Source organism: Triticum dicoccoides, chromosome 1A, assembly GCF_002162155.2.
Source record: "Triticum dicoccoides isolate Atlit2015 ecotype Zavitan chromosome 1A, WEW_v2.0, whole genome shotgun sequence".
Taxonomy (NCBI): Eukaryota; Viridiplantae; Streptophyta; class Magnoliopsida; order Poales; family Poaceae; genus Triticum; species Triticum dicoccoides.
Genome location: NC_041380.1, coordinates 523,101,908 through 523,115,176, shown reverse-complemented (window position 1 = coordinate 523,115,176; position 13,269 = coordinate 523,101,908). Strand labels below are relative to the sequence as shown.

The 13,269-nt window shown below is 48.9% G+C and overlaps 1 protein-coding gene across 1 annotated transcript; it reads left to right on the top strand.

The window, feature by feature from the left end:
* Nucleotides 1–8,512: 8,512 nt before the first annotated feature.
* On the top strand, nucleotides 8,513–11,839 carry LOC119285488. The gene is made up of 3 exons (XM_037564777.1): nucleotides 8,513–8,854; nucleotides 9,824–9,928; nucleotides 10,027–11,839. The coding sequence occupies exons 1-3, from the start codon at nucleotides 8,528–8,530 to the stop codon at nucleotides 11,578–11,580; spliced, it is 1,986 nt and encodes a 661-aa protein (XP_037420674.1). The 5' UTR covers nucleotides 8,513–8,527; the 3' UTR covers nucleotides 11,581–11,839.
* Nucleotides 11,840–13,269: the final 1,430 nt, after the last annotated feature.

Sequence of the window (13,269 nt, the reverse complement as noted above, 5' to 3'; positions counted from 1 at the left end):
TAGGACGGGCTTGTTTCAAATTAATTAATCCATTCATGTCTATATATGTTTGATCAAGTGTATAAAACATATATCAGTAACATCTAAAATCCCCAAATTAATCTCATGAGATTTCCTATGAATGACGGTTCTTATACCGTGGTGCGGATTTTTGCAATATGGTTCTAGATGCACCTGCTAAAGCATTTCGATTTTAGAAAATACAAAAAAAAAAATCAACCAGTTTGAAAAAAAATGTTGCCGAACATGGTCGAATGTTCTACTCACGTATGGAATTTGCGCAAAGAAATGATTTCTGTTTTCTTGTCGGTGAAGAAATAATTAACTTCAAAAAACTTGAATAGTAACTTTTGTATAGAATTGTTTTCCTTTCTTTGCATAGAAGATCAAAGTCATTTCTTCATGAAACTTTACAGTGAATATATAACACTAGACCATGTTCATTAAAAAAATCAGAACTGTTTGACTTTTTATAGAATATTTTTTCAATGTGGATGCGCCTAAGACCTAGGTTCCATTGGGTATTTCCCATTATATTGTTGCCTTCATAAATCAAGACTTGTGCACCTACGATACACGTTTTGGAACCCTCTTTATTCTCGCAGGAAATGGATGGTCTTTCTGTGTGTGCCGATGTAGACACGAATCTTTTGTTTAGCCTATACGGTCCTTAGCGGTGACTTATTTAAATCATTTCTCGATGGACTGTGGAAAGACAAAACCATTGTAATTATTTACCGTAAACAAGCAAACACGAGATGCTAAACTAGTTTTCAACCAGCCTAATGGACTAGCTATAGTTGGGCTACTAGTCGGTTGGTAGATTGTAACATCATAATCTTCCGAGAACATTGCAAGACTTACAAACATGGCAAGACTTTGAGACGCAAAGATATGACAAAATCCCCAAGATATCCTTATTTTGCATCGGTTGGTAGACTCCTTTCCTTTCCGGTATGGCCGTCAGCATTTATGCGAAGTTTCATGTGAGCGCTCCCTCCAATTAAAGGCCTAGAAAGAGGCAGGCACGGCACGCCGGCCATGCGTGAACTCCGTGACCGGCGGCGTAGTGTAGGTGCTCCGCACGTCGGTCTGGTTATGATTCGGAGGTTGATATGCATGGGAGCATCGTATCCGGGATCGATCGAGGGCCGGAGGGAGAGGGGAGACCATGTGCCACGTTGTGGTTTTACGGCTAGTTCTTCTCTACTCGTATAGGAGTATCTTGCAGTACTACGTTGGGTACGTTGGGTGGTGTTATGCTCTACGACCGTACCACGCGAGAGGCATTCGAAAGTTGGACACTGTTTCTCTTGTAGGGTACTGGTATCATGGTATGAATACTAGCTACAGTGCAATCCTCCACATCAGAGAATTGCTGAGACAAGGTCACCGAATATCGAACGGGAGAAGTTTTAGTACTAGTACCTACTTCTTCCGTCCGAAAATACTTGTCATAAAAAAAGCGAAGGGATACTACCTACTGAACTGAACACGCCCTAAATTATCTTTTATGATCTGTTGGTACATGCGAGCTTTTACTGTATATACGCACGTAGTAGTACTAGGAAGGATGCCTCTGCAGCAAAGATGCGGAGGACCACGCAGATTCATGGAACGAGTCCGTGCATGGGTGTATTTGTATTTTACAACGTGTACATGCACCATCGTGCCATTCATGCGCCCATAACCAAATAATCCCCTTTCGACTTGAGCTAATTTCGTTCATATACCAGTCCATATCAGGCTTTTCGCAGGCAGAAAAAGTACTAGTAGTCCCTCCCAGCCGAATTAACTGACACGGCCTCTATTTGCAATTAATTTGGATCCGAGAAAGTAAGTAGTATGAAAGATTTACCAACGCTGAGCATCTAAAAATGGATCTACCGACGATGGCACGCTAGAATTTAAAGTGTCGGTCACGCGTGCTGGTCTAATTAACGTGTAGGCGGCGCATGTCGTTCTCTCAAGGATTAGCACCGCCCGACACTCTCCCTACCAGGTCCTGGCCGACCATCATCAACGTCTCCGGCGTGGGTGGTGCACGGAGATTCTCGATGAACTACGGCCCTCCTGCCCCTTTTGGATTCATGGGTCTTCGCCGGCCACCACTCGAACTATCTTTTCCAGCGACATCCTCATAGTGTGATGTGGTCCACGGAGCACGTACGGCGGCGTTCTCATCGAAGCTGTCCACTTTTGGTTTCCCGTTTCTGTGTAAAATAAATGATAATATGACCTCCCTTGCCCATATTAACCGCGTATAACCAAACTGAAATTAACATCAGACAGAAGGAGAGTCCCCGCGCCGTCCTCCCCAGGGAGGCGACCCCTCCCCCCGGCCGACCCCCCCTCCCGCTACTCCCTCTCCCTCCCGCCGCCGCCCAAAGCTCCTGCCGGGCAAAGCCCGCTCAGATCTGGCGGCGGCGGGGCGTCGTTCTTTGCGTAGAGCGCCCACGAGCCCGGGGAGCTCTGTGTGGCGCGGGCGGCGCGGCGTGACTCCAGCGCGCGTCACTTCTTCGATCGCGGTGGCCGGGGACTGCTACCTCTTAAGCACTGCGTTGGTTTTCCCCGAAGAGGAAGGGATGATGCAGCAAAGTAGCGTAAGTATTTCTCTCAATTTTTAAGAACCAAGGTATCAATCCAGTAGGAGGCTACGCACGAGTTGCTCGTACCTGCACAAAACAAATAAATCCTCGCAACCAACGCGAATAGGGGTTGTCAATCCCTACACGGCCACTTACGAGAGTGAGATCTGATAGATATGATAAGATAATTTTTTTGACATTTTTGTGATAAAGATGCAAAGTAAAATAAAGGCAAGGTAAAAAGCAAAGTAAATAACTAAGTAGTAGGAGGTTAATATGATGAAGATAGACCCGGGGGCCATAGGTTTCACTAGTGGGTTCTCTCGAGAGCATAAGTATTCTACGGTGGGTGAACAAATTACTGTTGAGCAATTGACAGAATTGAGCATAGTTATGATAATATCTAAGTATGATCATGTATATAGGCATCACGTTCGAGACAAGTAGACCGACTCCTGCCTGCATCTACTACTATTACTCCACTCATCGACCGCTATCCAACATGCATCTAGAGTATTAAGTTAAAAACAGAGTAATGCCTTAAGCAAGATGACATGATGTAGAGAGATAGACTCATGCAATATGATGAAAACCCCATCTTGTTATCCTCGATGGCAACAATATAATACGTGCCTTGCTGCCCCTACTGTCACTGGAAAAGGACACCGCAAGATTGAACCCAAAGCTAAGCACTTCTCCCATTGCAAGAAAAATCAATCTAGTAGGCCAAACCAAACTGATAATTCGAAGAGACTTGCAAAGATAACCAATCATACATAAAAGAATTCAGAGAAGATTCAAATATTGTTCATAGATAGACTTGATCATAAACCCACAATTCATCGGTCTCAACAAACACACCGCAAAAAAGATGATTACATCGAATAGTTCTCCACTAAGAGAGGGGGAGAACATTGTATTGTGATTCAAAAAGAGAGAAGAAGCCATCTAGCTAATAACTATGGACCCGTAGGTCTGAGGTAAACTACTCACACTTCATCGGAGGGGCTATGGTGTTGATGTAGAAGCCCTCCGTGATCGATGCCCCCTTCGGTGGAGCTCCGGAACAGGCCCCAAGATGGAATCTTGTGGATACAGAAAGTTGCGGCGGTGGAATTAGGTTTTTGGCTCTGTTTCTGATCGTTTGGGGGTACGTAGGTATATATAGGAGGAAGGAGTACGTCAGTGGAGCAACATGGGGCCCACGAGGGTGGAGGGCGCGCCTTGGGGGGGGGGGGAGTAGGCGCGCCCCTACCTCGTGGCCTCCTCTTTTGTGTCTTGACGTAGGGTCTAAGTCTACTGGGTCTTGTTCGTTGAGAAAATCACATTCTCGAAGGTTTCATTCCGTTTAGACTCCGTTTGATAATCCTTTTCTTCGAAACCCTAAAACACGCAAAAAACAACAATTCTGGGCTGGGCCTCCGGTTAATAGGTTAGTCTCAAAAATAATATAAAAGTGGATAATAAAGCCCAATAATGTCCAAAACAGTAGATAATATAGCATGGAGCAATCAAAAATTATAGATACGTTGGAGACGTATCAGGGACGGTGGGGGTGGGTGCGCTTGCGGCTCCCTCCCGCTGGCCTCCCTCGAACCGGCGACTCCTCGCTGTGTTGGCACCCGGTGCTTCGGGGGCGTCGGGGATCTGCTGGTTTCGGTTGGGGGTCCGGCGGAGGTGCTCTGTGAGGCGCGGGGTGGTGGTGCTCGCCCCTTGCATGGGCGACGTGCCTGCCGGCCGCGGATTTGGCTTCGATCCGATGGGGGGCGGGCGGTGCATGTTGGATCCTGCCGAATCTGGCCCGCGGTGGACCGGATCCGGTCATGTGTGCGCGGCTTGTTGGGGAACGTAGTAATTTCAAAAAATTTCCTACGCACACGCAAGATCATGGTGGTGCATAGCAACGAGAGGGGAGAGTGTGATCTACGTACCCTTGTAGATCGACAACGGAAGCGTTAGCACAACGTGGTTGATGTAGTCGTACGTCTTCACGGTCCGACCGATCCAAGCACCGTTACTCCGGCACCTCCGAGTTCTTGGCACACTTTCGGCTCGATAACGATCCCCGGGCTCCGATCCAGCAAAGCTTCGGGGATGAGTTCCGTCAGCACGACGGCGTGGTGACGATCTTGATGTTCAACCGTCGCAGGGCTTCGCCTAAGCACTGCTACAATATGACCGAGGTGTAATATCGTGGAGGGGGGCACCGCACACGGCTAAGGAACGATCACGAAGATCAACTTGTGTGTCCTAGGGTGCCCCCCTACCCCCGTATATAAAGAAGCCAAGGGGAGGGTGCGGCCGGCCAAGGAGGGGCGTGCCAAGGGGGAGTCCTACTCCCACTGGGAGTAGGACTCCCTTCTTTCCTAGTTGGATAAGGAGAAGGGGAAAGAGGAGGAAGAGGGAAAGGAAAGGGGGGGGGGCGCCGCCCCCCTTCCCTTGTCCTATTCGGACTAGGAAGGGGAGGGGCGCGCGGCCACCTCTTGCCTCCTTTCCTCTTTTCCCTTAAGGCCCATGTAGGCCCAATAACCCCCGGGGGGGTTCCGGTAACCCCCCCGGTACTCCAGTGAAATCCTGATTTCACCTGGAACGATTCTGATATCCAAATATAGGCTTCCAATATATCGATCTTTATGTCTCGACCATTTTGAGACTCCTCGTCATGTCCATGATCACATCCGGGACTCCGAACAAACTTCGGTACATCAAAATGTATAAACTCATAATGAAATTGTCATCGTAACGTTAAGCGTGCGGACCCTACGGTTCGAGAACAATGTAGACATGACCGGGACACGTCCCCGGTCAATAACCAATAGCGGGACCTGGATGCCCATATTGGCTCCTACATATTCTACGAAGATCTTTATCGGTCAGACCGCATAACAACATACGTTGTTCCCTTTGTCATCAGTATGTTACTTGCCCGAGATTCGATCGTCGGTATCTCAATACCTAGTTCAATCTCGTTACCGACAAGTCTCTTTACTCGTTCCGTAATACATAATTTCGCAACTAACTCATTAGTTGCAATGCTTGCAAGGCTTATGTAATGTGCATTACCGAGAGGGCCCAGAGATACCTCTCCGACAATCGGAGTGACAAATCCTAATCTCGAAATACGCCAACCCAACATGTACCTTTGGAGACACCTGTAGAGCACCTTTATAATCACCCATTTACGTTGTGACGTTTGGTAGCACACAAAGTGTTACTCCGGCAAACGGGAGTTGCATAATCTCATAGTCATAGAAACATGTATAAGTCATGAAGAAAGCAATAGCAACATACTAAACGATCGGGTGCTAAGCTAATGGAATGGGTCATGTCAATCAGATCATTCACCTAATGATGTGATCCCGTTAATCAAATAACAACTCTTTGTTCATGGTTAGGAAACATAACCATCTTTGATTAACGAGCTAGTCAAGTAGAGGCATACTAGTGACACTCTGTTTGTCTATGTATTCACACATATATTATGTTTCCGGTTAATACAATTCTAGCATGAATAATAAACATTTATCATGATATAAGGAAATAAATAATAACTTTATTATTGCCTCTAGGGCATATTTCCTTCACGGCTGGGCTGCAGTGACCCTTCTCTGTGGCAATGTGCAGGGGGCAGTGCTCCACGACCTGTCCATGCTTCTAGGAGGTGGTATTCTCACTTGGGCGAAAGCTCTGCTCCTGCCGGAGCCGGCGATGGCGACGCCTGCGGGTGCCGTGTACCTCCGTGGAGGCGGCGCTGTCATGGTGAGTGCTCCTCCGAAAACCCGTGGAAACCCATGTTCCAGGTTCTCCTGGAACGGGTGATGGCGGCGCATTTTGTGTCGCATCCCTTCTTGAAGGCATCATCTAGGTTCGGCTCGGTTCGTCTATGTGGGGGATGCTCGCTGTGGGTTCGATGGTGGTGGTGGTGCGGCCAATTTGGGGTCGACGGTGGTGTGTGCCTTGTTGGTGAGGAGGTGGTACTCTGTCTGTGAGATCGTGGCTCAGCCATGCGCCGGAATGGGTCTGATTTTCATCCGAAGCCGGGTTAGCGGGGTCGTTATCCTACTCAATGGATCACCTCGTTCCCATATGGCACCTCTACCTCTGCGGGGTGCTGTTGGGTGGCAACCAGCCGGCCAACGTTTAAGGCTCTTCTCCTTGCTTGGTCAAATGAAGGTGTAAGTTGAGGTCCTCCTCCTTGCTGGTTGTGCTGATGATATTTGGAATGGCGGTCGGTGGTGTTGGTGCGTCCGGCTTCGGATCTTTGAAAGGCCTTCTTCTACCCTTTCCTCGGCGGGTCTTCCGGAGATTCGGCTGGATGTGTGCACGTGTGTGTGTGTGTGTGTGTGTGTGTGTGTTTTGGTTGTGTCTCCTCTTGTTTCCCCCGTGTATTCTGGTTCACTTGAACCTATCTTGTATGGAGCTGCGAGGCTTCTAGGCAAATTCGATGGAATATATTCAGGTGGTTGAGGGGCCCCCCTCCTCCCCCAGTTAAAAATTAAAAAAAAACATCAGACAGAAAATTCGCTGTTTGTATTCTCATAGGAAAAGTAGTTTTCAGATTATTGCACGCACACCGACGAAGGAGAAAAATGGAGAGCGCGTACTTGATTTGTTTCTACATCTATCACTTTTCTAAAAAAAAGAGACTAACCCGGGCTAGACTAGTATGTTGGCAATTTTTTTATAGAAGAAAACTCCGTGAGCACCAAGTGCTCAAGCCGAGACTCGAACATTGGTGGGCTGGCTGCCTCGCCTGTTACTTTTCTCATGCCCGTCCGATCAATATTCAATGGCCATTGTGCGTGAACTGTACTTCTTCCTCGGCGTGTGACGGTTCGTCTTCCACCCCACGACCTACCTAGCCGTAACTATCCGCCTCTGCCTCCCGGCCGGCGGGCACTGTTGCGCCCCGGTCTCCCTTCCCTCGACCTCCCCCCAACCTCGTGCTGGCCACCACCTCGACCATCCCTCTAAGCCCTTTGACTTGTAACAACTCCAGTGCCCCCCCCCCTTCCCCTCGACTTGCACCCGTCAAGTTTTGGACTCGCTCCCGCCGGCTATCGCTCGGGGTGCCTGCTGTTGCTCATGCCATCCTCACTTTCGGCTAAGCGGAAAAGGTAACTGACACACATTTCTTCTTCTCCAAGATACTTGATGATTAGCTAATGCGAAAGAATGCAATTAGCTGGGCGCACGCCTCCACGAAGTAAAAATACCATATATATATGCATAGTTTTTTTTCCGAATATTTTTGTATGCATGCTTGCTACGATAACCCCTCGCCTCTTTCCTTTCTCTTTCTTAGCACACGAAAAGTCACATTCATACACATTTTATCAAGTGTTCTTGTTACATATAATGTTTTTATAAAAAGAACTTTTTGTTCGAAAACTTGGAGGTATATACTCTCACACAAACGCAACTCGCCGTGGAGACTCCATCAAACTCTAAATCACTAGTGCATTTTTCATTCAAACAGCTCAAACCGTTCCATTTTCAACTCAACCCAAAACATTTTCACCACCACAATTCACAAAGCCACAAATTCCAAAAGTCCAAAATACCAAATCCACAAGAGGAGAAAAACAAAGCCAAACAAATCCTTCCATTGCATTCCATCCATCTCCCTTTCCCCTCCCCTTTTCCCCCATCCCACGTTCCCCAGCCTCCATCACGAGCCTACGCAGCTACCCCTACTACTAGTAGTACTACTCGTAGCACTAGCACCAGTCGTATCAAAACCACCACTGGGCTCTGGGCACACACACACGCACCCCACTGCGTCCCCTGCCGCGGCACCGGTACTGGATCTCGCCCGCAGACCCGCACGCGCACCCCCCCTCCCTCCCCCACCGCCCGCGCCGCATCCCCGGCGAATGCCACCGCCCCCGCCCGCCGCCGACGCGCTCTGAGCGACCGACCGAGCGAGCCCGCGCACAATGGCGCGCTCCCGCCGCCCCCGCACGCCGCAGGCCAAGTCCTCGCCGCCCAGATCGAGGGAGCCGGCCGCGGTCGCTGCGGCTTCCCCGGGCCCAGCGGCCTCCCGCCCCCGCCCCCGCCGCCGGCTGCGCGTGCAGAGCCCCTCTCTGGCCGCGTCCGCGCGCCGCGTGGCGGCCGCCCCGCCCGCCACCCCGCCGCTCCGCTGGCCCGGGGACGCCGTCGCGCGCGTCGCCTCCGTGAGGAAGATCGCCGCGGCGCTCTGGAGGGTCCACCCGCCGCAGGCGCCGCCGCGGGAGGTGCCCGAGGAACCGCGGCGACGGCCGCAGGTAGGGATTTGTCTCCCAGATCAGCGTGGATCTTCTTCCCCCGTGGTCGCGTGCGTCTGTGCTGTGCTGCTGTGGCGTTCTAGGGTTTTGCTGTGGCCGTCCTCTGGTGGGATGCAACCGGCGACGAACTGGTTAGAATTTAGGTGGTTTCGTGCTCTGTGATCCTTTGTTTTCGTCCTTCTTCAGGAGGTCCAGCCTGGTATTTTCTCTACAGGTTTTGGGCTGTTTGTTCTGAAAGCTACTGTGTCTGCGCATCCAATGGGTGGAGGGAATTCGGCGAGATGGGTGCGAATTTTCTCACAATGTTGCTGTCTCAGCGCATTGTGTCTGCCAATTCGAGGGACGAAGGGACGGCAGAACATTTTTAGTTGGAGGTGGAATTTGACTATCTAGCATAAATGTTGCTTACTGACTTGGACTTCCAACCCACGATTCGCCCCATTTTGCTTACTGCGTCATAATGCGTAGCAAGCTGTGCATCTACTTCGCTGGGTAAATTTTGGTTTAGGGAGAGGTAGCAGGGTCCATGTTTCCGCGTCAATTTGGTACCACCATCATGTCAGGTTTTATGTTAGATTTGAGCATGTCCATGTCCTTTGTTGATCCAATTGCTGATCATTGCCGTCCTAGATTGCTTAGTGTTCGCTGTATCTCCATTAATCGGGCCCAGGGATGTCACATCTCCATGTTTCCATTATTATCTACCCTCTAATTAGGGTCCTTGTGGTCCCTATATATTGCTGTTAGTGTTATATATCTGCAATGCTGACCATCCAATGGTTGGCTTTGAACATTTTTTTCTCCATTTGACATGTAGATTTTGTAAGATGCTACTCCCCCTGTCCCAAAATAAGTGTTGCCTACTTAGTATAACTTTGTACTAAATCAGTGACACTTATTTTGGGACGGAGGGAGTATTAATACGTGGTTTTGAAGTGTTGGTGATGAGCTAAAAGAAATAATTTGCAGCCTAACCCGAAGCCTCTGCATACGCCGGATCGGTGCAATTACTACAAAGCTGTCCTGGAAGGCAGGTCAGGAAGAAAGCCTCTTGGCAACGGCAGCATTCATGAGGTATATTCCTTGTTCACGAATTATTACTTAGAGTACAGTTCACCATTTTCTTTTCTCATCTTGTTTTATTAATGAGAATGATTTTGATCCTAAATTAGGTGGGAGCTTACTCTCCATCACCTCGAATCGAAATGGAGGTGGCAACCAAGTGGGACCGGCGTGGCTTGAACACGTCAAGGGATGCTGACTGTGATTCCTTTGATCATTATCCAGTGAGTGCTGATGCAGAAATCTCTGCACTAAGAGCAGAGCTTATGCAGGCTCACAACCGGATTCATGAGCTTGAAGCTGAGAGTCGGTCTGCAAAGAAGAAGCTTGATCACATGTTAAGGAGCCTTTCTGAGGAAAAGGCTTCCTGGAAGAGCAGGGAGCATGATAAGGTTCGAGACATCTTCGATGGTGTTAAAGAGAGTCTGAACCGGGAGAGGAAGAACCGACAAAGGGCAGAAATTATGAATTCCAAGTTGGCCACTGAGGTATCCGAGTTGAAGTTGGTGGCAAAGCGATACTTGCAAGATTATGAAAAGGAGAGGAAGGCCAGGGAGCTTATGGAGGAGGTGTGTGATGAATTAGCAAAGGAGATTGCCGAAGACAAAGCTGAGGTTGAGGCTCTGAAGAGTGAATCTATGAAGATGAGAGATGAGCTGGAGGAAGAAAGGAAGATGCTGCAGATGGCGGAGGTTTGGCGCGAAGAGAGGGTTCAGATGAAGCTCGTTGATGCAAAGCTGACACTAGACAGCAAGTATTCACAGCTGAGCGACCTTCAGTCTGAGGTTGAGGCTTTCCTCAGTTCCCATGGAGGCAATACTGCAGATAAAGAGATGGTAAGAGATGCAGAAAGGCTAAGGGAAGCAATTTGCTCGATGAAGTTTCATGATATTAAGGAGTTCTCTTACAAACCGCCACCTGCTTCAGAGGATATTTTTGCTGTATTTGAGGAGCTCAGACAGAGGGAAGACACCGAGGAGAGGGAGATTGGGCAGTGTAACGGAGATATCCCCATCGGTCATGCAACAAATATCCACACAGTTAGTCCTGAAAATGACATCTTCCTGGAAAAACCATTGAAGAGGTATCCCCATCAACCCTGTGCCAGAAACGAAGAGGAAGATGACAGCGGATGGGAGACTGTCAGCCATGTCGATGAGCACGGCTCGAGCAACTCACCAGGTGGGAGTGAACCATCAGTGAACGGCTTCTGTGGAGGAGACGGCGCATCGATGAGTGGAACGGACTGCGATGACAATTCTGAAAACTGCAGGTCCATTAGCGGTATCAGCGAAGTATGTTCGACCACAGCAGAGAAGTACCGGAAGAGAGGGCCTTCTTTCGCCAGACTCTGGAGATCATCAAACAACGACAATGGCCGCAAGAAAACAGGATCAGAGTTACTGAACGGGATGCTCTCAAGTGGCAGAATGTCAAACTCCGCTCTTTCGCCCACTCTGAAGGGCAGCGAGGTGTGCACGGTTTCGCCGAGCGTGGGCGAGTGGAGCCCGGAGCTGGTGAACCCTCACGTGGTCCGCGCGATGAAAGGTCGCATCGAATGGCCCCAGGGCGCGAAGAAGCAGAGCCTGAAGTCAAAGCCTCTGGATTCGAGATTCGACGGCCGCAAGGTCCAGCTGCGCCAAGCATTGAAGCAGAAGATATAGGATGGCCCGTCCACACGCTGTATCCAATTTCTGAATATAGGACCATCTTGCCTTGGAAGGGTGCCTGGTCTGTAAGAAGAAATGACTTGTAGTAACATTGGTCCCTGAAATGGGTGCCTATCATCGGCTGTACCTAATTGATGTTCTGATAGCCCTTTAGCTCGCATAGAATATTCACGACGCCCTTGTAATCAAATGTAGTATTAGTAGTGTCTTTCAATCAAATGCATTACTTAGGCATGTCTCTGGACACTTTTGACTGGTGGCTGCTTCTGTCTATTTCCTGTGCTTGTGATGATGTATGTATCTACTTCTATCGGTCGCGGAGTCTGGCAGTTTAAGACGGCTCTGCTCCAACGACTTGAGAAGGTGAGACGCAATCTCCATGGCTCCATGTATTTTGCATGCTCTAGCGTATGTGGTGTTTCCTTCGTTAGTTTCGTTCATTTCAGTTCAGTTCGTTTCTAGTTGCTTGCTGTTTTGGATACTTTGCCTAGGAACTGGAGGTTGCTGTGACCAGACTGATCTGAGAGCTAATCTTCTACTGTAGAGGAGCAAAGCATTCATCGTGACGATCGTTCGCGTGTGCTCATCTGGATGCTGGAGCTATCCTATGTGGAAGTGTGACTCGTCATCTGCACCCTTGGGCTATGGAGTATTCGGTTTTGCTAAATCTCAGGCGCCTAATTTTTTTTGTGTGACATCAGGATGCTGGAGCTATCCTATATGAAAGTGTGAAATTCATCATCAGCAACCTTGGACTATGGAGTATTCGATTCTTGTGTGCCGTCAGTCACTTTCCGGCTGGGGGACGGCGTAAGGAGCGCCGGCCACAGCTACGAGCAGGAGATGGCAATAGCGAGTCTGGAACTTAACTGGGGGTGAGGGGTAACCGGAAGGGACTGTGGGCGAGGAAAAAGATGAACAGGTGTAGGCGCACTCCTGACCGTTGGGTGTTGATCTGATGACCAGAAACAAAACTGGCGCGTATCGTTTTCTCATGAGAAAATTCTTTATTTGACACTACTTTAAAATGTGTTTCCCTATTTGACATTGGAAAACTTTTTCTTTCCTATTTAACATGGGGTCTAAATTTTATGCCTTTCATGACACTTTTGTCTATTTTTTCATCTAACATTGTTAAATTGCATGTAAAAAGACACTTTTGCCCTTCATATAATATGAACCGGTCATCTGGAATACGTCGATGAGCTGTCGACTACAGTACACGCCCCGTCCCTGTGGTCGAGCTCCTCGGCCGCACGTCCTGACAAGAGGCACCTGGGCAAGGCGTCGCGCACGTCTTTGCCAGACAGCAAGACACGGACCAAAATGGACTCAAGCGGATTCCACTCCATACACAAGGACCAACTCGTGGACTCGGTCAACACGCGTGCATGCAGGGTGCAAGTGCAATGGCACCGCGCTCCGCATGCCTCCGCCTACTCGACAGCCTTTCTATTTAGATTCGGTAGCGAGCTGTCCCACTTGTTGTACCGGTATGTATATGTCACTTCACAGATGTGATTAATACAAGCAAAGTTACACCATGCAACTCAGAGCACTTGTAGATGCAGAGCTAGCATAAGCGGTTGATTGATTTTTCTTGAAAGTTGGCTGACACAGCTACCAAACCGAGCCGGTTGGATACATACATACATACAATATTAACATTTATCAATTTTTTTA

Coding starts and splice junctions, on each gene's coding strand:
- LOC119285488 (XM_037564777.1), top strand. CDS start 8,528: ATGGCGCGCTCCCGCCGCCCCCGCACGCCGCAGGCCAAGTCCTCGCCG. Junction 8,855..9,823: donor AACCGCGGCGACGGCCGCAG/GTAGGGATTTGT, acceptor AATAATTTGCAG/CCTAACCCGAAGCCTCTGCA. Junction 9,929..10,026: donor GCAACGGCAGCATTCATGAG/GTATATTCCTTG, acceptor ATCCTAAATTAG/GTGGGAGCTTACTCTCCATC.